At 41.4% G+C, this 25,152-nt stretch overlaps 1 protein-coding gene and 1 long non-coding RNA gene across 6 annotated transcripts in view; one reads left to right on the top strand and one right to left on the bottom strand.

Moving 5' to 3' along the window:
- The window catches only part of VTCN1 (V-set domain containing T cell activation inhibitor 1), a 62,450-nt gene extending 51,908 nt beyond the window's left edge, over positions 1-10,542 (top strand). The window contains exons 5-6 of the mRNA XM_007075671.2: positions 7,869-8,038; positions 10,466-10,542. Of these exons, the coding sequence (XP_007075733.1) occupies positions 7,869-7,993 (125 nt within the window). The 3' untranslated portion in view covers positions 7,994-8,038; positions 10,466-10,542. The remainder of the gene's footprint in view (positions 1-7,868; positions 8,039-10,465) is intronic.
- LOC102952975 overlaps positions 8,230-25,152 on the bottom strand; it is a 24,625-nt gene continuing 7,702 nt past the window's right edge. For all 5 annotated transcript variants that reach the window (XR_006220510.1, XR_006220512.1, XR_006220513.1 and 2 more), the window contains 2 exons: positions 24,132-24,220; positions 8,230-15,388 (listed from right to left, as the gene is read on the bottom strand). This is a non-coding gene — a long non-coding RNA (uncharacterized LOC102952975). The remainder of the gene's footprint in view (positions 15,389-24,131; positions 24,221-25,152) is intronic.

Genomic DNA, 25,152 nt, shown 5'->3' with positions numbered 1-25,152 from the left:
GCCCAGAGCCTGACGCGGGGCTCGAATTCACGGACCGCGAGATCGTGACCTGGCTGAAGTCGGACGCTCAACCGACTGCGCCACCCAGGCGCCCCTAATTTTAATTGTTTTTAATTTTTTTACCTAATTAATTCCTTTTCTCCCTTCAAAATGATGAAACAAAGGAATTCACTCCAAAAGAAAGAGCAGGAAGAAACAACAGCCAGGGACTTAACTAACACAGACACAAGCAAGATGTCTGAACCAGAATTTAGAATCACGATAATAAGAATACTAGGTGGAGTTGAAAATAGATTAGAATCCCTTTCTGTGGAAATAAAGAAGTAAACGCTAGTCATAATGAAATAAAAAGTGCTATAACTGAACTGCAATCTTGAATGGATGCCACGGCGGCAAGGACTGATGAAGCAGAGCAGAGAATCAGCGATCTAGAGGACAAACTTCTAGAGAATAATGAAGCAGAAAAAAAGAAGACTAAGACAAAAGAGCACGATTTAAGAATTAGAGAAATCAGTGACACATTAAAAAGGAACAATATCAGAATCATAGGGGTCCCAGAAGATGAAGAGAGAGAAAAAGGGGTAGAAGGGTTATTTGAGCAAATCATAGCAGAAAACTTTCCTAACCTGGGAGAAGACACAGACATCAAAATCCAGAAAGCACAGAGGACTCCCATTAGATTCAACAAAAACCGACCATCAACAAGGCATATCATAGTCAAATTCACAAAATATTCAGGTAAGGAAAGAATCATGAAAGCAGCAAGGGGAAAAAGTCCTTAACCTACGAGGGAAGACAGATCAGGTTTGCAGCAGACCTATCCACAGAAACTTGGCAGGCCAGAAAGGAATGGCAGGATATATTCAAAGTGCTGAATCAGAAAAATATACAGCCAAGAATTCTTTATCCAGCAAGGCTGTCATTCAAAATAGAAGGAGAGATAAAAAGTTTCCCAGACAAACAAAAATTAAAGGAGTCTGTGACCACTAAACCAGCCCTGCAAGAAATTTTAAGGGGGACTCTCTGAGGGGAGAAAAGACTATATATATATATATATATATATATATATATATATATATATACACATATATATATATATATAATAGAAAAGATATAAATATAAAATAGAAAAGACTATTTTATATATATATATATATATATATATATATATATATATATATATATATCAAAAGCAACAAAGACTAGAAAGGACCAGAGAACACCACCAGAAACTCCAACTCTACAAGTAACATAATGGTAATAAATTCATATCTTTCAGTACTCACTCTAAACACCAATGGACTAAATACTCCAATCAAAAGATGCAGGGTAACGGAATGGATAAGAAAACAAGATCCACCTATATGCTGTTTACAAGAGACCCACTTTAGACCTAAAGACACCTTCAGATTGAAAGTAAGGGATGGAGAACCATCTATCCTGCTAATGGTCGACAAAAGAAAGCCAGAGTAGCCATACTTATATCAGACCATTTAGACTTTAAAATAAAGACTGTATCAAGAGATGAAAAAGGGCATTATATCATAATTAAGGGGACTATCCACCAAGAAGACCTAACAATTGTAAACATTTATACTCCAAATGTGTGAGCACCCAAATATATAAATCAATTAATCACAAGCATAAAGAAACTCATTGATAATACCATAATAGTAGGGGACTTCAACACCCCACTTACAACAATGGACAGATCATCTAATCAGAAAATCAATAAGGAAAAAAATGGCTTTGAATGACACACTGGACCAGATGGACTTAACAGATATATTCAGAACATTTCATCCTAAAGCAGTGGAATATACATTCTTCTCCAGTGCACATGGAACATTCTCCAGAATAGACCACATACTGGGACACAAATCAGCCCTCAACAAGTACAAAAAGATCGAGATCATACCGTGCATATTTTCAGACTACAATGCTATGAAACTTGAAATCACCCACAAGAAAAAATTTGGAAAGGTTACAAATACTTGGAGACTAAAGAACCTCCTACTAAAGAATGAATGGGCTAACCAAGAAGTTAAAAAGGAAATTAAAAAGTACATGGAAGCCAATGAAAATGATAATACCACAGCCCCAAACCTCTGGGATTCAGCAAAGGTGGTCATAAGAGGAAAGTATATAGCAATCCAGGCCTTCCTAAAGAAGAAAGAAAGGTCTCAGATACACAATCTAACCTTAAACCTTAAAGAGCTGGAAAAAGAACAGCAAATAAAACCCAAAACCACCAGAAGACAGGAAATACTAAAGATTAGAGCAGAAATTACTGCAAAGGAAACAATCAACAAAACTAAAAGGCAACCAACAGAATGGGAAAAGACATTTGTAAATGACATATCAGATAAAGGGCTAGTATCCAAAATCTGTAAAGAACTCACCAAACTCCAGACCTGAAAAACAAATAATCCAGTGGAGAAATGGGAAGAAGACATGAATAGACACTTTTCTTTTCTTTTTTTTTTTTTTTTAACATTTATTTATTTTTGAGACAGAGAGAGACAGAGCATGAACGGGGGAGGGTCAGAGAGAGAGGGAGACACAGAATCTGAAACGGACTCCAGGCTCTGAGCGGTCAGCACAGAGCCCGACGCGGGGCTCGAACTCACATACCGCGAGATCGTGACCTGAGCCGAAGTCGGACGCTTAACCGACTGAGCCACCCAGGCGCCCCTAGACACTTTTCTAAAGAAGACATCCAAATGGCCAATAGACACATAAAAAGATGCTCAATGTCACTCCTCATGAGGGAAATACAAATCAAAACCACACTGAGATACCACCTCACGCTGGTCAGAGTGGCTAAAATGAACAAATCAGGAGGCTATACATGCTGCCGAGGATGTGGATAAATGGGAACCCTCTTGCACTGTTGGTGGGAATGCAAACTGGTGCAGCCACTCTGGAAAACAGTATGGAGGTTCCTCAAAAAATTAAAAATAGATCTACCCCATGACCCAACAATAGCACTGCTAGGAATTTACCCAAGGGATACAGGAGTGCTGATGCATACGGGCACATGTACCTCAATGTTTACAGCAGCACTTTCAACAATAGCCAAATTATGGAAAGAGCCTAAATTTCCATCAACTAATGAATGGATAAAGAAGATGTGGTTTATATATACAATGGAATACTACTTGGCAATGAGAAAGAATAAAATCTGGCCATTTGCAGCAACGTGGATAGAATTGGAGAGTGTTATGCTAAGTGAAATAAGTCTGGGAGAGAAAGTCAGATACCACATGTTTTCACTCATATATGGATCCTGAGAAACTTAACAGAAGACCATGGGGGAGGGGGAAGGGGGGAAGTTACAGGGAGGGAGGGAGGCAAACCATAAGAGACTCTTAAATACTGAGAACAAACTGAGGGTTGATGGGGGGTGGGGGCGAGGGGAAAGTGGGTGATGGGCATTGAGGAGGGCACATGTTGGGATGAGCACTGGGTCTTATATGGAAACCAATTTGACAATAAATTATATTTAATATAAAAAAAAGATTAGAGCAGAAATTAATGCTATCGAAACCCAAAAAAACAGTAGAACAGATCAATGAAACCAGAAGCTGGTTCTTTGAAAGAATTAACAAAATTGATAACCCCCTAGCCAGTTTGATAAAGAATGTTTGCTGAATTTAACTGAATAAATCATATTTCTGTCAGCTTACTTTTTAATTTCAAATTGTAAATATGAAAAAGCAACCTGTGGCATGGGAGAAAGTATTTGCAAATCATATATCTGATAAAGGGGTAGTATCCAGAATCCATGAAGAACTTCTACAACTCAACAACAACAACAAAAATCAAATAACCCAATAAAAAAATGGACAAAGACCTTGAACGGACATTTCTCCAAAGAAGATACAAACAAATGGCCAACAAATGTATGAAAAGATGCTCAATATCACAAATCAGAGAAATGCAAATCAAAATCACATATTGCCCCACAACCATTAGAAGAGCTAGTATCAAAAAAAAAAAAAATCTCAGGAAAAAACAAGTTTTGGTGAGGATGTGAAGAAATTGGAACCGTTGTACATGTTGATGAGATTATAAAATGGTGCAGCCGCTCTAGAAAACAGAATGGAGATTCCTCAAAGAATTAAAAATAGAACTAGCATGTGATCTAACAATACCTTCTGTGTATATATCCAAAAGAATTGAAAGCAGGTTCTCAAAGAGATATTTGTTCACCCACGTTCATAGCAGCATGATTCACAATAGACAAGAGATGGAAACAACCCAAAACGTCCATAAGAGATATATGAATAAACGAAATGTGGTGCATACATGCAATGGAATATTACTCAGCCTTAAAAAGGAAGGAAATTCTCTCACATGCTGCAAAGTGGATACATTTTCAGAATATCACGCTACATGAAATAAGCCAGTCATAGAAAGACAAATCCTCTATGATCCTACTCATATGAGATATCTAATGGAGTAGTCAAATTCATAGAAATAGGAAGTAGAATGGTGGTTACCAGCAGCTTGGGGGAAGAGAAAGGCAAAGGGAGTTGTTTAATGGGTATAGAGTTTCAGATTTGCAAGATGAAAAAGTTTTGGAAGTCTGTTTCACAATAATGTGAATATATTTAAAAGTACTGAACTGTACATTTAAAAATGGTAAATATGGTACATCTGTGATATGTTTACCACAATAAAAAAAGTATCTAACCAAAAAAAAAAAAAATCATACATATGAGAAAAAGAGAGCTCTTCCGCCATCCTGAGGAACAAATTGGTGACTGTAGTAAATAGATGCTCTTAGTTGACTGCAACAGAAAACCAGCTCAAACAGGCCTAAGGTAAAAGGGAAATTTAATAAAAGAACATTAGGATATCTTGTAGAACCAAGGACACAAAGTGCGGTTTGGCTTCAGGAAGTGCTGGAACCAAGAATTTAAACTCTATTGGGATTGTCAATTCTCTATTCTCTCTTTACTCTCTAATTTGGTTTCTCTTGTTTTAGTCTATAGGGCAGAATGTGAGTGCCAAGAGTTCCTAGTTTAAAAGTCTCTCTCACTCAGTAGAGTAACCAGAGTGAGCCTCAATCCCTCAGTCCTATCCTACATTCTCAGAAAGGCTCAACTTGGGTCAGCTGCCCACACACAGACCAATGGGATAGTACCTGATGGAAGGCCTTCCTAGAAGGAAAGGGGGGAATGAAGCATTGGGCATTTAGAACAACGGGTGTTAACACCAGTATCTCAGTTCAGATCTCAATAAATATCTCCAAACTGTGTAACTAATGCCTTCTGATAGAAAGGACAATAACTGAACAAACCACAGAAATTGAGCACACGTTTTATTCTGTGAGCAGATTCTTTTTCCACACGTTTATTGAATGCATTAGGACAAGTGTCCCATGTATCAGAACTAGGACTGACTACCATATGGCAGCATGACATAGCTCAAAATTCAGAAAATTAACACAATTCCTTCTTGCCATGAACAAGGTAATGACTCCATACATGTTTTTATTTTTTTAATTTTTTTTTTAACGTTTATTTATTTTTGAGACAGAGACAGAGCATGAACGGGGGAGGGGCAGAGAGAGAGGGAGGCACAGAATCCGAAGCAGGCTCCAGGCTCTGAGCCATCAGCCCAGAGCTCGACGCGGGGCTCGAACTCACAGACCGTGAGATCGTGACCTGAGCCGAAGTCGGACGCTTAACCGACTGAGCCACCCAGGCGCCCCTCCATACATGTTTTTAAACAATCGGATGAGACCATGAAGTTTATATCCTGTGTTCTCTGACTATACTGCTAATTTAGGCCATTTATTCAGCAAGTATCTATTGTGTGCCAAACATGTACAAAGCAGTTTTTCAAGCCCTATGAACCACTGAGATGAATAACACAAATGTCATGAGAGGTCAGTCACAGTGTAGACATGGCGTCTAGGGGAAAGCGTTGTTAATTATGACTGTGGCTCAGTAGACGAGGCAGAGTTCAAGCTAGGCTTTGAAGGACAAGAAGAATGGTTTTGATAGAGTAGGAAAGTATGAAGTCAGGAACCTATGGCAGCGGTCCAGGGGAGAAACGATGAGGGCTTTACTTGGGGCAGTGAGAGTGGAAAGGAAAGAGGAAGAATCAAAGGTTAATGAAAAAAAATGATCTTGGTGACACAAATAGGATGGACGACAGCAAGAGCAAGTCAAAATGCATCTGATATTTCTACGCAGCTTGCTTAGGACGTTAGTAATGCTGTCGACAAAAAAAAAAAAAAAAAAAAAAAAAAAAAAAAAAAAACCAAAAAAAACAAAAAAAAACACAAAAACCTAAAACACAGGAGAAGACACATGAAGACGAGGGTTCTAGAGAGGTGGAGCTGCCAGGGCCCATTGTGCACACAGGTACACATGTCCACTGCTTAGCACATTATCCAGCATGTGACAGCATTCTCCCCCAAACCTTCAACTCTACATTTTTCCTTCCACGACCAGGGATCCCCATCAGTGTAACCCTTCTAGCCTCTCTCTTCTCTCCCTTCCTCCCCTTCTTCCCCGAGGAGGAGGAATTAATTTATCTGATGGGTGACCTTAATAGGAGAAGCTAGACACAAGGAGTTTGGCTCCATTCTTTCCTTACCTCTCTAGCTAACCCCCAGGAAGTCTACATTCTATTCCGCTCCTCTAAACCACCAGTTTTTCCCAAGCGCAATCTGCCCTTGTGATGGGAAGCCTGTCCCTGTCTGGTGCTGCCCGTCCCTGGGACAGCCTGGGCTGCAGCCCATCTGCCTGAAGACAAAGCTTCATCTTTTATTGTCGCCCTTGCCAATAATAAAGGTGCTATTCTGGTCTTCCAGCAGCCCCACTCTTTTTATCCCATCCTTTAATAGATTCAGAACTCAGCTGGGGAAGAGAGTGGGGCGTTTGTTTGTTTGTTTGTTTGTTTGTTTTGTTTTGTTTTGTTTTTTTACTGGACTCCTTTGAACCCCAATGGCGGGTGCTCAAAAAATATTTACTGAATGATTAAATTTTTAACCGACATATTCGGTAGCAGCCGTAAATCCAGATGTGGAACTCGGGACGGGGGTTCACACTATGGAGGTGGGTCTGGAAGCGATCATCAGCCTAGTGGAAGTAAAACTTACTGGGCTTGAGTGGGGTCACTGTTATTGTTGTGCCAGGTGATACCTCCTGAGTGCTTAGTACGTGCCAGGTCCTGTTCAAAGTGCTTTACACGTATTAACTCACTAATCCTCAGAAGTTGTCTAGGGAGTAGATTGCTATTATTTTTAGCCTGGTTTTATAGGTGAAGAAACTGAGGCATGTACAGATTGAGTAGCTTGCCTAAAGTCACACAGCTAGCAAGTGTCACAGCTGGAATGAACTAGATGAGACTGGGGTGTCTAGGAAGGAAAGAGAGTAAAAGAAGAGTAATTTCATTTCTTCACTTCTACCTTTCTCTGCTTCAAAATGAGGACGATACTTTCTCAACGCTTTGTAGTGTTGTGAGGAAGCAAAGGACACAGAGCCCGCAAAGGTGCCTGCCTACAGGAACAAATACGTCTGAAAGCAAACACTGGCCATGACTGTTCACCCTATTCATTGTTTGCTGAGCAGTAACAATGTCTGTATTGGCATTGTTTTTCATTTGGCTGAGTGTCCGCTGGAGTGGACCACAGAATGGAACTTCCTTTGAAGAAGGAGACAGCTCAGATTCTAAGCCAGTTTCGAGGGGTAGAGAATAGGGTACAGAACTGCCCCCCAACTGGGGTATAAGGTGTATTAGAAACAACTTGTTGAGTCTTTCAGGTACTTTTCTTTGCTATCCAGCCATGCGAAGAAGACCTCCAGCTTTTCCTCTGTGACCCTGAACTTGTTTCTGTCCCTTTGTAGACTCGGAGATTAAAAGGCGGAGTCACCTGCAGCTGCTGAACTCAAAGGCCTCCCTGTGTGTCTCTTCTTTCTTTGCCATCATCTGGGGACTCCTGCCTCTCTCCCCTTACCTGATGCTCAAATAAGGTGCCTTGGCCACACGGAAACATGCACAGTCACTGGTACGACAGGTGAGATGAATCACGAATGGGGTGGGGGTCGGTTCCGTGGGTGCTGGTGTTCCTCACATGAGGCAAGCAACCTCCGGCGTCAGCCTCAGAGAGAAACACTGGATGGTGCCAGGCCAGTGGGCCCTATTCCCACCGGTATTGTGAAAGGTAAATGTTTGTGAACAAAGAGTGTAGCTCTCATCGATACGCTTAGAGCAGAAAACAACGATGCCATTCAAATATTTGTGTAAATTCAAACATCTTTTCATTTATTGAGTCACCCATCCACAAGGCAAAAAGAGAAAGAGAAAGAGATGTTTGGCCCCGAGAGTTCCCCTGGATTTCACCGTTATTTTCCGAAGCATCATGACATGAACATCATTGCTCCCACAAGTGACCTCCTCCTACCCCTCCAGCAAAGCTCCTCTTGACCAGAAATTTGACAAGTGACTCAGCAACCAACCTCCCCTGTTGAGGCTTCTCCCTGTCACCTCAGTCCTCCGGCTCCAATCACTGGCAGGACGTTTCTCTCTGAATCACCTTCTGCGTGTGGAATTTGTACACGGCTGAGCTCATGAAACTCCAGTCGGCACGACCACATTCGGTGGCATCACCACCATGGGCCCAGGCTCACAACCTTAGAGCTATTTTTGTCCCCCGTGGCCTTCGTGTCCATTTGCTACCAAGCCCTGTAGCATTGTCCCATGTTGTCCCTCAGATTGACCCTAATCCAGCCTTCATTGCTTCACACACCAGCCTAGTTCTAAAACCTTATACTTGCTCCTTCCTTTCCCTGTTTCCGGTGATAGGAAACAAGATAGCAAAATACAATTATTCAAATGCTATTTTCATCACAGCCGTCCTTTGCTCTGGGACCTCAAGTCACTCTCTGGGCACTGTTACGTCAAAGTTGAAGTCCTCAGCCATGTGGTCACAGCTCTCTAATGGTGTCTCGCCCTGAACTTCCTCCTCCTCTCAGCTGCCCACTCCTCTCTCTGGCTCTGCTCCCTCTCTCACTGCTCCTTCCTGGAGGTGCCCTCTGCTCTATGGCGACCCAAATCCATGCTTCCTTCAACCATTTCAATCGAGTGCTTCCCAGCTTATGGCCCACTTTCCTGATGGTCCCTTTATTCCGCATCCCCTTGGCAAGCATGAATAATGTATGATATCTTCCACTCTCTAAGGCACATCCACTCCTTGCCTAGATTGTTAAGTAGGGCAGGCGAAGCTCTGTTGATCTGCTTTTCATTCTTTCTCCTGCTCCAAACACAACCGCGCAGTGCACAGAAAGGATTCTCTGTAAGGAAACCAGCCAGTTCCCGCCTCCACCGCTGCCAGCGGAGGGAGATTTCCCTGAGGAAACTCTCTCTTGAGGATCTCACTAGTAGAAGGAACGCTTTCTTCTTTCCTTCATGCCCCACAACACTGTAAATACATTTTTAATATCCTGCAACTAGATAATCTGACCTATAAAATATAGCTTATTCATCTTTACCTTCAAGCAGTAATTTGCAGGCTTTTTTAAAAGCCGTGACATACATGTAGGGGATAATGTTCACATGCAGTATGTATAGGTTATATACTGTTAACTGATTAGCTCTTTCTCCCTAGAACTATAGAGGGATAACCTTGAAATATTTTGTTTAATAACCAAATAGATCATTACTTATGACACACATTATAAGTGACTGTTGGGGAAGGTCAATGAAAAGACGTGACTGTCAGTTGACCTATGAGCTAGACCCGGGTGATCAGAGGCTCCTCACCTCCTCCTCTGTCCTTGGAATGAGGTTCCCACTTGCCTTTCCCACTCCCAGAGGCTGCTCCAAGAACATGGCCTTGAGATGATGATGTGGTGTTGAGAACACCTTGCACGGTATTTGAACCTCCTGAAGTCCCCTTTATGTATAAAGATTTGCAGGGATCCACTCATCTTGTTGTCGCCCATGACAAGCCTCATATGTAAGTGCCCTCTGCTCACTGACACTGCCACCTACCAACCTGGAGTAACCTGCCTCCTTGGATCTCTCCCTGACCTACATGTTGAGGGCGGGGTGGGGGGGGGGTGGGAGGCAGTGTCGGATTACACCCAGGAAGCTCTGAGACAGCTGCCAACCAACACGGGTCACAACACTTTAGGTCACATGCTTTCCTTGGTTGGAAACTCAAGCAGAAGCCATCTTTCTGCTTCTACCCAGGAGCCTCATAGTTCATCTCTCAGTTCCTGTTTGCTCTAAGGATGATCCCCTCCCTTAAGAAGAGACTCAAGCCATCTCCTTACCCCCAGCAACCCATGGTACCATGTGGTCTTGGTGGAACACCATCAAAATACAGAATAACCAGCCCATTTCTGAACAAGAGATACCCATATACAGGGGTAGAGACCATCAGTTCTCAATAAATGTTTGCTGAATGGTTGTAATGATAGCCTATTTCTGTTATTTTCAGAAGCCCAGGAATCTTCAGAACTATTTCACCACAAGATATGACCTAGTTTTATATTTCTGGGGGGAAATGAAATTTGGAGTGAACGAATAAGATCAAGAAGCAAAAAAAAGCCAAAAGCAACCCACGGAAGACTCCAAGATGAACAAGATAAATCTATCTTCAAAGATGTATATTTAAAGCTGGGAACATAATTCACCTGAACTGGAAATGTGTTAAGACTGAGTAAAATGCATGTGGAGACAGGTGTATCCATACCTCAGGGACCTCCCCTTACCCCTGCCCATCCAGGGAGTGAGAGGAAGGGATACTGTATCTCCCTCGTCTCTGAATCTTTATATTGCTGTAATGTTTCCCTAAAATCCCAGAACGTTCTGACTGCAATAGATCCACATCTTCTACTCTATGAATTAAACTGCAGTGGATATAATATGAAGCTGGTAATTGGGTGTCCCTTCACAATTCAGAGATGGCTGAATTTTAGTGATGGGTCAAATCACTTTTCATTAGGATGACCCAAGAGCGCCTTGGAATCTCCTTCCACCTGACAAATGCTAAAGAAATGTGGATAAGGTCATAAATGTAACACAAAAATTATGACACGGATTTTCTAAATTACCTGAGCCTCTTGTTTTTAAAACAAACAAATGCCATTACATTTCCCAGATGATGTTCATCCTGAATGGTCCGGGAAAGGACCTCTCACCATCACTGTATAGGGCACCGTATCATCACGAGGTGTCAGGCTTCTGCTTTGTATCCTGTGTGGACGGCGATGACCTCAACTCTCAACAGCATCTAGAGCATGCTCAGCTACTCAACGATGGTGATTTTTCACACCCATCCCCACACGCAGGGGACATCTGGATATGTCTGGAGACAACTGGAGGTGTCACAACTCGGGGGAGAGGGGAGGGTGCTACTGTCATGGATAGAACTCAGGGAGGTTGCTCAACATCCTACAATGTACAGGACGACCACCCACAACAAAGAATTATCTGGCCCAAAACGTCAGTCGTGCTGTCACAAGAAGCCCTGATGCAGAGTAGACAAATATCTAGAAAAGAGGGGAGCAAACAAAGCTGTTTGCTTCCCACAAACAGGCCCTGTCCTCAGTCTCAGCACAGAGGTGTCAGTACAGACAGCCAGAGCTCAGTGTCAGGCAATCAGGCATTCCCGATAGGGTTATCTTCAGCTGGGTCCTTTCCCTCTGTCCTAGTGTACAAATCAGGCTCTGTGAGATCGGCCTGTACTCCATCTCAAGTTCTTGTGCTCCAAATTTGGAGCTCAGGACCTTGCCTGGTCACACTTCAAATTAAGGCAACAAAAACATGTACCTTCCTTGAAACACACAGAGACTTCTGAAAGCAGGGGCGATGAACCTTTGAAGTGAGACCCTGAGGAATGAAGCTCTGATCGAAAAGAATGTTCTGTTCACAACCCCCCTGCCCATACTCTTCATGTGTTGACCACCGGCCTCCCGGCACTTTGGACCCACCGTGACTGTATTACATTTTGTTATAGAAAACTTGATTTTTGAGTTCTGACCATTCAAGAGAATGATTAAATACGCATTTCCTATGCTGTTGTCTGTCTGGTCTGTCAAACAAAGCGAGCGTAAGGGAAGATGGATAAAAAGCCAGGGATCAAGTTCTGAAGATTAGAACGTAGCACGTAACAGGCCTTCAACAAGTGTTTGTTGAATGAAAAGATAAATGAATAGGATGTGAGCACGGGCCAACTGGCTGGGCCTAGTTACTTGAGGAAAGTCTATAGGCTTTACCAGCCTGCCATGTCTCTATCAGGGAAAGGTCTCAGCGGCTTGAGGCAGATCAGTTTGGGAGAATACATAAAGGTGGACAACCCCATTGCTCTAGTGTCAAAAAATCTGATTTTTACTATTCAGGAAGTATCCAATTCTAAATCTTAGAGGTGGAGGACTTCAAAATCGTCTTTCCTAATCTCTTCACTTTTCAGATGAAGACTCAGAGGCCCAGGGGGAAGTGTGGATAATTGGCTATCGTCAGGTTACGAGACTTGACAAAAACTGCACTGGTAGTTGTTAGAGGGTTAAAATCTATAGAAAATTTAATTGCCAAAGGACAAATTCTCAGGAAACTTTCAGAACGTTTCCCTGTTGTATTTCTAGCTTGGTCCCAATAGGCCTTCTGCAAGAGGAGACCAATGCCGAAGCAAACTGAGAGAGCAAACTGTGAAAGCATAAACACTCCCAACCCAGGGTCGTTCTCTGGTCTTGTCCATGAGCACACGGCAGATGCGTCAGACAACAGATGCATCATATCCACAAAAGCGCAAAGACCAGACTATGATACACACCACAGACATCTGGGGAAGCTCACATTTAGATGCCAAAGGTTAAAACATTTCAGAAATATTAACACATTTGACCGACCAAGTCAAACTTCAGTGGACGTACTGGCTCCCAGCTCTACCCAGGCTGTTTGAAGATTTAAGCGCACGGTGGCCTCTGTACGTGCATTGTTAATTGGGGGAAGGGGTGTTCATGGCTCACTACTGCATAATAAAACTTCTGCCCGATGGCATATGCAGTGTGCTTTGGTTCTATTGATGAAATATAACTCACCAATCTCCCCCCGGCTGGTGAAGTCTCTACCCATCCAACTGGCTGCTCTAATTGAGACGGTCTTACAATGTGCTTGAGCTCCTGGTTCCTCTTAACTTTGTCTTATTTTCTCTTTCACATCAGTCATCTCCAGGAGCTTCAGTATGAAAGCCATGAGTGAGAATTTACAAGTCACAAAAACAAAGGCTTAGCTATGCTCTCTCCTGTCTTTCTTTAAATCCTACTTAGCCTCCAGCAAAAATTCTTCCCCCATGAAGCTGTTTCTGAGCAGTTCTACACGCCACGATTTTACTCTCGCCTTTATACATGCAATTTAGCACAAAATCACACACTGTTTTGTCTATTGGTTTTCACTGCTGTGTACCTGGACTCCCTTGAAGATGATGACAAAATAAGGATGGGGGTCCAGGCAGCCCTTGGAAGGCTGCTATTAAAAGAGGGCCAAGCGGATAAACCCAGGAAGGCTTGCTTCCTGATGGTGTTTGATGGGACAAAGCAGTTAAATCGCAGCCTAGGAGGGGGGTCTGCAGTAATCACTACAGGAGCCCAAGTGCGCAGTGAAAGGTATGGCTCCCCCGGATAATGGTATGTCTGTGTCTTCTCAAAGTCATAGCCTGACCTTCAGCATTATCTCATCTCTCAGCTCAAATCTGTCTGGCCTAAGACGCATCCTTAGCATTTTCAGTTATAGGGTCCCTTACCCCAAACTCTAAACAACATATCAAATAAGAACTTGATGAACACCTTGGTCCTATATCACTTCTTCAGAATAAGCCAAGATTCTCAGTGAATCTAGCCTGTGGGCAGTTCATAGCAGAGTGAGAGCCTTTCCCTTCCCTTCACCTTCTATATTTGCAGTTACCAGATGTTACTTCCAAGTATTCACGTGTCATTCTAGGGACAGCGATTTAGGTTTTGACAGATAAAATTCCAGGACCTTATGATACTTGACAGGATTTTGATGAGCCGGTTCAGGTAGCCATCTGTGACTTAAGTGGAGCGTCCAGGCCTCACACCTAGGGTAGGTGAGACTAGAAGTAGGACAGGGTTACAGCACACAGAGAGCAGTTTCTATTGAGAGGCAGTGGTGCCCCAGGAGAAGCCGTGTCACAGCTGCAGAATGAGAGGCTATGAGAAAAATGATAACTGTCTCCAGTTCCCTCTCCCTTCCTTTTTATCCATTTTCCCCGCCATGGCCCAATCAATCCTCCTGTAGGCCCTGAGTACCCTTTGTGTTTCCATCCTTCTTTCCATTAACTGCCCCGCCTCCGAATTGCCCAAGAAAAAATGCATCCTGGCATCTAGCTGCACATGAGAAAGTAATCTGTGGACTACCTTTTTGATTAGCTTAATGTATTGCCCTCCCATGGAGGCAAACCCTTACTTTACTGAAATAAAGCTATGAGTGAAAATATCAAACAAGAATATCCAACTACTGAGAGATACTCGGGATATCAAAGTGTAGACCAGTGATCCTCAGCAAGGAAGTCTGGGGCCGGGGTGCAGGTGCTTTTTAACAGTACAGACATCACCCCCATTGCTGCAGTTAAGAATCACCATGTAACTTGAGACACATTTGAAGAGAACACGTTTCCTTTATAAACATGCGACCATTGTGAAAGTTTGAGGTCAACCAATGCAAATAGCTACCTTTAGAGAAGGAAATGCAGTGCCCCCTGTGGGTCGAATGTCATACTAGGTATTTGTCTCATTCAAGCCTTATCCTGTAAGGTGGGTCTCACCTTGACCCATCACCATCACCATCACCATTTTACAGAGGAGAAAACAGGTCCTGAGAGGTTAAGTAACTTATTTAGGATCACACAGCCAATAGGTTGAACCGGAATGCAAACCCAAATCCATCATCACGACCCATACTATTTCTAAAAGAGTAGGGTCATGTGTAAAAGTGCTACAAGAGGTTTAAAATATTACATAAATACTGCCCATCACATTATTACATGTGTTAACACATGAGGATTCACCGGGAGCTTTCGGCTTTGCTGCTCACGTGGATTTTCAGCTGTCGGTGAGGACAGCTCTCCTCCCTGGAGGAGACCGCAATGCTTCCTCAGTTACACTCGGGCCATTTTCCATCACAGCACTCCCCTGGTTCGCAAAGGGGCTGGCAGTGGAACCGCAAGCCTCTCCCAACTGGTTCTAATGACACCACCTTGTCGTGTCCCCAAGCATCCTTTGGGGACCACCTCTAAGCCTTCAGAAGATGGGTGTCATCTGCTGAGGTGATGCCTTTTCCGGTTGGTCCGACCTGGCTTCCGAGACCAGCTTATGCGTTCATTCTTGTTCAGCCTCAAGGACACCTGGAAAGAAGAGATTTAATTATTATAAATTCTTCCTTGAATCCACTAATGTTGAGCACTGGTCCTACCTCTTCTGCCATGGCCAACATGCCGCTTTTCTGCAATCAAATCTATCACTTTTTCCAGTTTTGTTTCTTCTTTTAGGACTTCTGTTTATGGATGTTTAGACATAACTTCTGCACCCTGAGATTATATTAAAATATTTATCTTTACATTTTAATACTTCCATGTTTCTTCTTTAATATTTAAATCTTCACTCCGTCTTAACTTAATTTTGGGTATAATCTGTGAGGTAAGGGAGTTAACTATTGTTTTTTCAAATTATTCTCCAATACTATTAACTAATCCTTACCCCACTGACATTTTACGACATTACATTGCATGTTCTTATACATACTTGTGTCAGTTTCTGTACTTTTGACAAACCTTGAGACCTACAATTTTAGCCAGTCTATATAGGAAAGGAAAAATAATAGGTATATGCAAATACATTTTTCCCAGCTGTTCCCTGGATCTGGGTAAGAAAGAGACCAAAATAGCGGGGGAAATTAAAAACAAATAGTGAATAATCAGAAGGGACTTACCAGCTCAATAAATAAAAGCTTGCAAGAATTTGCCCTGGTGTAAATGAAGTGTTACCGTTCTCCTTTAATGTAATGAAAAAGGAGTAAGCATAATCAAGATAGAGACATGCCTGTCAGAAAAATGCTTGGCTCCGTTTAATTCCTCTCCCCACCTCACCTATTCATGAGCCAGCATATTTTATTTACTTACCCACCTTCAGGGTCAGGCCTGAGCATACTCTGAACAGAGTTCCTGCTGTGGGCAAAAATTATACTGGGAGTCCCTGTCTCAATAGGACCTGCCCCATTTGGTAACTGCAACTATTAAAGAGATAATTCATGAAAAGCAGTTACTACATGGCCTGGCTGTATCCATTTGCTAGAACTGCCATAACAAAACACCGTAGATTGGGTGACTTAAACAACAGAAATTAAGTTTCTCACGGTTCTGAGGGCTGGAAATCCAAAATCAAAGTGTCATCAAGGTGCGTTTCTCCTGAGGCCTCTTTTCTTGGCTTGCAGATGGCACCTTCTCACTGTGTCCTTACACTGCCTTTTCTCAGTACACCTGCCTTCCTGGGGTCTCTTCCTCTTCTTTATAAGGACCCGTCATGTTGGATTAGGGCCCACCCACATGAATTCATTTAATCTTAATTACTTCTTTAAAGGCCCTATCTCCAAGTACAGTCACAATCTGAAGCATACTGGGTGTTAGAACTTCAACATACGAAGTTCAACATATGAATTTTGGGGGGATACGATTCACACAGTAACACTGGCATATATGAAGGAACGAATAAAAATTAGCGATTATGAAGTACACGTGTCGGGCAAGGCAAACGAATACTGATGCAACCACAAGAGGAAACATATGAACAACTTTGCTCTTTCCTCCTTTTTGACAAAGAATAGATGTCTAATGTTCGAACAGCTGGGACACAACAGAAAGCCTTGTCCAAATAGCTACTGATTCAAACCAGGTCAGAGGATACTTGAAGACTAGAGCACAACAGCTCAGCAGGTGGACATTGCTAAGGGAAGTGAATTGGCTAATGGCCTCCCCAAACCATAGGTTACTATTTTAAATGTTACAAAAGACCACGGAGCATGAGAAGATGAAAAATAAAACCAGTGTGGGTCCAATCTTCAAAGGAGGAGAACTGAGTGATAGGGGCAGTTTGGCTGCATGTGACTAAACTAAATTGCTGAGTACTAAGCCAGCTCTGGGCTAGAGGTAGATCACAGTCTTTTCTGTCCTGGGGCTCTCAGGAGAGAAAAGAGCTTTTTCCTTTTTTCTTTCTTTCTCACTAAAATCCTCTTGCAGTCCTTGAAGATGGAAAACGTCTGTGTGTTGGGCAAAGTCATGCAAAAGGGGCACAAACACGCTTACCCCTAGTGCTACAGATTGTGAATGTAAAAGAGGGCTTACTTGGGGAAAAAACTTCCAGGCAGATCTGAAGGAGCAGGCAAGCCTCTGTGCTCTTGGTGGGAGTTGTAAGCTTAGGCAGGGCATAGCTTCACTAGACTTATCAGGACCAAGCATTTAAGTAGAGAGTAGTCACCCACCTCCCATTACAGTGAAAAGTGACCCTCCCCCCAACATCGCTCTATGTATTTGTAGAAGAAGAAGAGTAGGTAAATATGATGCTATGGAAGCCCCCAACTGAGAAAATGGCCTTGTTAAAAAGGGGATCACCCAAAGCTCAGGACCTAGTATTAGGTCATTCTCCCTCCAAGGGCTTTCAAGGCCCTCCAGATGGGCTCTGCTCAGTCAAGGAAAAGAATATGTACCTGCCATCGTAGGGAGGGCAATCCTCGCTACCTACAAATATCACTGGACTACTGCAGGTCAGTTGAAATGGCAGCACGTAGTGTAACTGATTTTTTTTAAGAGCTCTTGCATAGGTGTGGCCACACACGAAGGGTGAGCCGGGACTCTGCAGGACTCTTTTTTTGCATTAGGCCCAAATTATGATTTAAAAACCAACAAACAAAACAGCGCCTAGGTGGCTCAGTCGGTTGAGCGTCCGACTTCGGCTCAGGTCATGATCTCACAGCTCGTGAGTCTGAGCCCTGTGTCGGGCTCTGTGCTGATGGCTCGAGCCTGGAGCCTGCTTTGGATTCTGGGTCTCCCTCTGTCTCTGCCCCTAACCCACTCGCATTCTATCTCTGTCTCTCTCAAAAATAAATAAACATTAAAACAAACAAACAAACAAGAAAACCGTCTGGAGTCACATTGTGAGAAAGGGCCATGAACAAGGGATGTGCAGATTCCTTTTTGTCATTTGAAGACCACCAACAGTCTTCTCTCATCCCCAGAATACAGACAGCCCTCTGAGTTCACTAAGTGATGAAATCTCTTCCTTTGATTTTCCACTCTGCCTCCTGCGCTCATTTGCTCCCTGGACCCTGGACGAATGGTGGTCCAAATGCTATCATTAACACTATGAAGACAGTAAAAATGTCTGAAGCATATATTGTGGAGCAGACGCAATTTACATCAAAGGAAGAGTGTCGCTTTAACCAAAAGATTGCATACATTTTTGGTAGTTACCAAAAAAAACAAACAAAAATCTGATGATTCTCAAATTTTTATCTCCAGCTTTCATCTCTCCCAACCCAGACACGTTCCCAACTACTGCCCAGGCGCCCCCATCTGAAGCTACCTCATTCGAAGCATATCCAAAACAAACTCAGTTTTGTGAGTTATACTATCTACCGAAGTCATCCAAGTTAGAGCTTTCAGTCATCGTTGACCCCTAGGTCCTAATTAATTGATCATCAATTTGTATCAATTATACTGCTCAAGGGCCTCTGTTTTCATACTATTACAGTTTTGATCCTTATTGTTCCTGCCTTAGTTCAGTATCTTCTCTCAAGTAAACAACTGCTCAGCCTCTGAACTAATCTTCCTGCCTCCAGTTTCATTTTCATTTCTGAGTTTTGATCAGAGAACCACCCCTGTGAAACATGGTGGATGGGAATATAAGCCTGACCTCTCCTGAACAAAGTACTTTGCTTCAGGAGGGACAAAGCAAGAATTCATTAGGTCCAATTCACAACAGAAAAGTGACAGAGCTGAGGAATACAGGGACAAATCTTTCCTGGTCAATGTGACTTGATGCTATGGTTTGATCCAATGATTTTGGCAGAGTTCTATGCATTCTCTTGAGAGGAGATGTTCTTGATGAGAGATGGGAAGACAGAGGGAAAATGGCTACTCAACTAGTGGGTTAAATTAGCCGAGACTCTATTAGGACTCAAGATAGGTGACCCTTACCCGTTGGGATGAGCACTGGGTGTTGTACGGATACCAATTTGACAATAAATTATATTTAATTAAAAAAAAATAGGTGATCCTTAGCTTTCCTTAATTAATATGCAGAAGAACTCGGATATGTACACACTCTAAAAATCATAAAACAAATTTTAATTTATAGAGAAAAAAATCACTCCTAAATCTACCACCTGGTAATGACTACCATGTCTGTGCATACTCTTCTAGTCTTTTCCCAATATGCATACATATTTTAGATAGCTTCAATCATAGCCTTTGTCTTCGGTAAATATGTAGAATTATATATCTAAAGATGCGCTAAATTAGAAAAACAGTTGACCTGGGGCACCTGGCTGGGTCTGTCAGAAGAGTGTTACGACTCTTGATCTCAGGATTATGAGTTTGAACCCCACGTTGGGTGTAGAGATTACTAAAAATAAATAAACTTTAAAAAAGAAAAACAATCAACTCTACCTAATCTCATGCATTTCACTGGAGGACTTTTCAATCTGGAGTAAGGACATCATTCATTAGAGAGTAGCTCCTAATGGTGAAGGGTGAAGTTGGAGCCTGGTTGTACCTACACAATTTTGTACAAAAGGAAGGGTGAAGAGTTTGGTAAGGTGCTACCCATTTAAAATCAATGGACTCCAGATATGGGGAACATGCCTAAAGTCTAGAAAATAAAAAAGAGAATCTCTTACCTTCATAACACATTCTTATTAGCAGCATCCTTAAAATAGAGTTAATAGTACCGGGTTCAGGGGCGCTTGGGTGGCTCAGTCGGTTAAGCATCCGACTTCAGCTCAGGTCATGATCTCGCAGTTTGTGAGTTCGAGCCCCACGTCGGCCTCTGTGCTGACAGCTCAGAGCCTGAAGCCTGCTTCAGATTCTGTGTCTCCCTCTCTCTCTGCCCCTCCCCGACTCACACTCTGTCTCTCTCTCTCCTTCAAAAATAAATAAACATTAAAAAAAATTTTTTTTAATAGTACCTAGTTTACAGGGCTTTTGTGAGGAATAAATGATGTGAAATTGAGTTGTAAACTATTAAAAAAATGGTACAAATGTAAGGAAAAACTATTAGTATCACTCCCAATCTGTATCTCTCACTAAACTCCAAACTCCTAAAAGGCAACACCCTTGCTTTCTATCTCCCCACCGAATCCCCCAGAATGCTCTAATATAGAAGCAGAAACAGAGCTCTGTTGGAGCTGAGAGAAACAATTTTTTCCGGAATTGTCAGGGACATCTCGCCAAGAGTTTTACAGGGGTAATAATAGGGACCCGGAGCTATTTTTAATATTTATAAAAGTCTAACCTGATATTATACTATTATCAGCAGTACAGCTTTATAAGCTAAATAAAACATCAATGCCTTCTTTAATTTTTCTTGTTTTCCATTTTGTATGCAATTATACAAAACAAATGTGTATCTCATAGAAAAATTAATTGTTGCTTTATTTAATAAATACTGTGTGAGGCCCTGGGGTAACTGCCAAGGAAAAAAAGATGAATAAAAGAAGTCATAATCCTTGCCTTCACGGAACTCAGTCCAGGGAAGACAGACAAGTTTAATGTGCGAGTTGACATTATAGGACAAGGGCAATCACAATAAAGGGAATATATGGAGGACTGTTAACCTAGACTTAAGTGGGTCTGGGTGGTCATGAAAGGCTTCCTGGAGGAAGTCAAACCTTAAAAGACTTCTGGGAGTTATCCAGGCAAAGGCTGTGGGTAAAGGAAGAAAAAGAGGCCAAATAATATGTCCAGGAAGAAAGGAATATATGCAAAAGACAAAAGGAGACAGAAAACACTTTACCAAGAAACTTAGTTCAACAGGGTCCCCATGTAGAATCAGGGTACTGAAGTGGGTAAAGATAGGATTTGCAGAAGGATGACATTTTACCCCACCTTTTATTTTGAAAATTTTCACACCCAGAAAACACTTGAAAAACTAGTGCAATGAATAGCCATATACTACCACCCAGCTACTCCAGGGAGTGGTGGAGGGGGTCAGCGGGGAGAGGGAGAGATAGAATGAACGCATGAATCAACCAATCAATAATAATCTGGCAGGGGCGCCTAGCTGACTCAGTTGGTCGAGTGTCCAACTCTTGATTTTAGCTCAGATCATGATCCCAGGGTTGTGAGATCGAGCCCCACATCGGGCTCTGTGCTGAGTGTGGAGCCTGCTTAGGATTCTCTCTCTCTCCCTCTGCCCCTCTCCCCTGCTTGTGCGCGCTCTCTCTCTCTCTCTCTAAAAATTAAAAAATTAATAATCTGGCAAAATGTTAATAACTGGTAATCAACTGGGATTTCTAACACTCTTCAGATGCTCCTTCTCCTCCAATCTGTAAATAGAAATCTTTCTAGATCTTTCCTCCAGTTTTTCCTCCCCTCCCTACTTGAGAAACTTTTAAGATTAACTGGTCATAAAAACACTCTGCTGTAATGTGCAGGCAATGGGAATATTTAGCCCAGATAAACCCGTGTCTCTCAACACATCTTTCATAACTAAGCCCCTAAGGAAAATTTTCAGACTTTTTTTTTTCTAATTGCCTCCTCAGGAAACTTTAATACACAGATAAGCTGTAATTTGGCTTTGTAATGTGCGTATATGTGTATTATATATACATATACATTATGTATATTATGTATATATAATACATATGTTTTATACTTTAAAAAAGATTTTTTCATACCCCGAGAACCAATTTTTGCCTTCTTGTGGGCAATATCACTCCCAATGAGAATGCATGGATGAACAGATCTAATACAAAGAGGAATAAATCAGATTATGATAGAATGAATTCCTATTCCAATTAGTTTCTAGAAACAATATTAATGTATTAGCTACTTCTCTAAATGTAAAGTAACATAAATTCAAAGATTTTCTTAACCAAAAAAAGTTCATTCCTAAGTCTTTGGGTCACATCTTCCATGAAAATTTTTTATTATAAGCCACTTGGCCACCATAATTAACACCATAATTAACATGCTCCAGAGAACCCAACAGAGTGAAAAAGGACCTAATTCATCAGTTGTCACCTGGTCCTGACAAAATGAATTAAATAACATAAGTCTCTTTTGGGAAAGGTAGGGGGAGAACCATAGTAATCCCAAGTAGTTTGGGGGCAACGTAGAGGGACCGACCCAAAGTATAGAAGTCCTAGAGATGGAGAATGCTCTTTGTAGGGGCAGCAAAATTTAGGCAGGCGTTGGAATGAGAAGATTTTATTGGAGACAAACTATCAACGACACCGTCTTACCAAGGTCTAGAGCAGTGCTGTTCAGCACACATTTAACGTAAGCAGTCTACGCAATTTTATTCTGGAAGCCACATTACGAAAGTAAAAAGGAACAAGTGAAAATAAGCTTAATAATAGATCTTGTGTACTAGAGTTCTATGAAAAGATTACCACTTTCATATATTGCAACAGTGGCCAGTGCAAAAGAAATAATAATAATAAGCTATCAAGTCATGAAAAGATGCGAAGGAATCTGAAATGTCTGTTACTAGGTGAAAGAAGCCACTCTGAAAAGGCTACATATTGTATGACTCCAGCGATACGTCATCGGGCAAAGGACAAGCCACAGACAGTAAAAGGATGAGGGCTTTGCCAGGAGTGTGAGGAGAGGAAGAGGTGAATACGCGAAGCACTGGGGATTTTTAGGGCAGTGAGATTACTCCGTGTGATACTGTAATGGTGGATACATGACATCATACATTTGTCAAAACCTACTGAATGCACAACACCAAGAGTGAACCTTAATGAAAACTGTGCACTTTGGTGATAATGATGTATCAATATTGGTTCAATTACAACAAAGGTAATTCCTTAGCGCAGGATGCTGATGGTAAGGAGGCTGTGCGTGAGAGGAGAGGGGATCTATAAGAACTCTCTGTGCTTTCTGCTCAATTTTGCTGGGAACCTAAAACTACTCCAAAAAATAAAGTGTCTATTTTAAAATATACGTATATTTATAATATAGGCCATTTCAACATGCAATCCATATAAAACGTTACATTTGAGATATTTGACATTCCTTTTTTCATTATAAATCTTTTCAAACCGGCATGTTTGTACACTTAGACCATTTCTAATTTGTATTAAGCACATGTCAAATGCTCAAAAGCCACATGTGGGACAGCGCAAGTCTAGACAGCGGCGGCACCAAGCCACGCTGGATACGTACATGAGGAAAATGTTTTTGCTGTGCAATCAAGCTTCTGAGTCTTCTTTCCACCCAGGTCACTGCCTCTCAGCTCTTGTCATATAGATATTTAGGAACAGCCTCCCCAAGGACCCCCTCCCCAGTCCAACCCCCCAGAGAGTATCACTCCAAAGATTTTCCTGATGGGACTCTGTCTAAAAGAGAGGCGTGAACACTGAAGAATATAAGGGATCTATCACACCAGAGTTTCCTGAAAACACCATGAACTCCTCATTAATAAAAGGACAAAAAGCTTTCAGGTCCTGCACACTGTGCAAAAAAAGTGAAGAATTTATTAAAATGCAGTGCAGATTGGAATGCTACCTAGAAAATAGGTACTTAAGAAAAAAATAGTTGCTGTCAATATAGAAATAAATAACTGGGCTTTGCCTCAGTTGGTGGAGGCTATATAGATTTCTGGGCAACCAGGAACATTATTTATATATATTTCCTAGCAACATTCCTGGAACTAATGTATAGGCTTCTCTCTAAGCCATGATATATTATAATCTACTCATGTTCTAAATGCTATTACCAAGATGTGGGTGCACCTCAGCTCAGAAAAGTTAGCTGTCATTTGAATTAGAAAAGGCACCACATTAAATCATAATCTGCCCTTTTATATTCATCATTTTCAGGTTCTATCACTCAGAGAAGCGAGAAGGAAAAAAGGCATTTATTTGCTTACCATTTTGAACAGCTCTTCCGAAGGAAGGGAAAAGAAAAAAACAGAAAGTGGCCTGACTATCACAAAAAAATATGCAGTCCCACAGAATCCTGAAAAGAAAACAGCATGATATAACACAGGCTGTACACATATAAGTTTTATTTATAGTCACAAAAACCATTTTTAAATGCCTAGCTCCCATCCGAGTCCTCTTTGAAATGAAGGAGAGGATTTAAATTAGTATTTAACCATATATGGTATTTTTCTTTTTTTTTTAATTTATTTTTTTTCATATATGGTATTTTTCAAATTAAGAATTCTACATGAAAAGTCAAAATATTTTCCATATTTATAATTAAACCTTTCCAAATAAGTATATTAATATAATCTTAACATAATTTAATAAAATGACATGATATCTTGGACTTGATTTAGAATACTCCAACAAATAAAAATAATAATAAAAGTAACAGTGGCAGAAATATATGAAATAAAAATGAGAGAATGCTATGAACTGGTGACACCGAATGATAGATTCTTGGAGGTTTGTTATACTCTCTCCACTATGTATAGCTCATATCTAAGGTTTTCCAAATAAAAAGGTTCAAAATTGTGGGTGGTAAGTTTTAAAATATATGGGTATCTTTAACAAAAGAAATTGTTAACTGGTTATTTCTGACTCAGGGCCTGGCACATGAGATTTACTATTTACTTACACCCTTTTAAACTGTTCACATGTTTTGATCAAACATTATTTTCTCACTAAAAAAAATCTACACACACACACACACACACACACACACACACACACACACACACTCTAGTGTTTTGGTAAGGGTAGAACACTTAACACTTCCTGAGGATACTGGTTATGCATTTAGCTCTGTACCTGATTAGTTGTGCGTCCTTAATCAAGTTACTTCTGAGCCTTATTAAATAAGGATAACATTTAAATGAAAAAATACATTTGAAAATACCCAACACAGTGTCTGGCACAATATAGGTATTCACACAGTGTTGATTTAAATGACATTTAATACTT

The sequence above is a fragment of the Panthera tigris genome, chromosome C1, assembly GCF_018350195.1.
Source record: "Panthera tigris isolate Pti1 chromosome C1, P.tigris_Pti1_mat1.1, whole genome shotgun sequence".
NCBI lineage: Eukaryota > Metazoa > Chordata > Mammalia > Carnivora > Felidae > Panthera > Panthera tigris.
The sequence above is the reverse complement of the archived record's forward strand: the minus strand, read 5'-3'. Positions and strand labels throughout refer to the sequence as shown.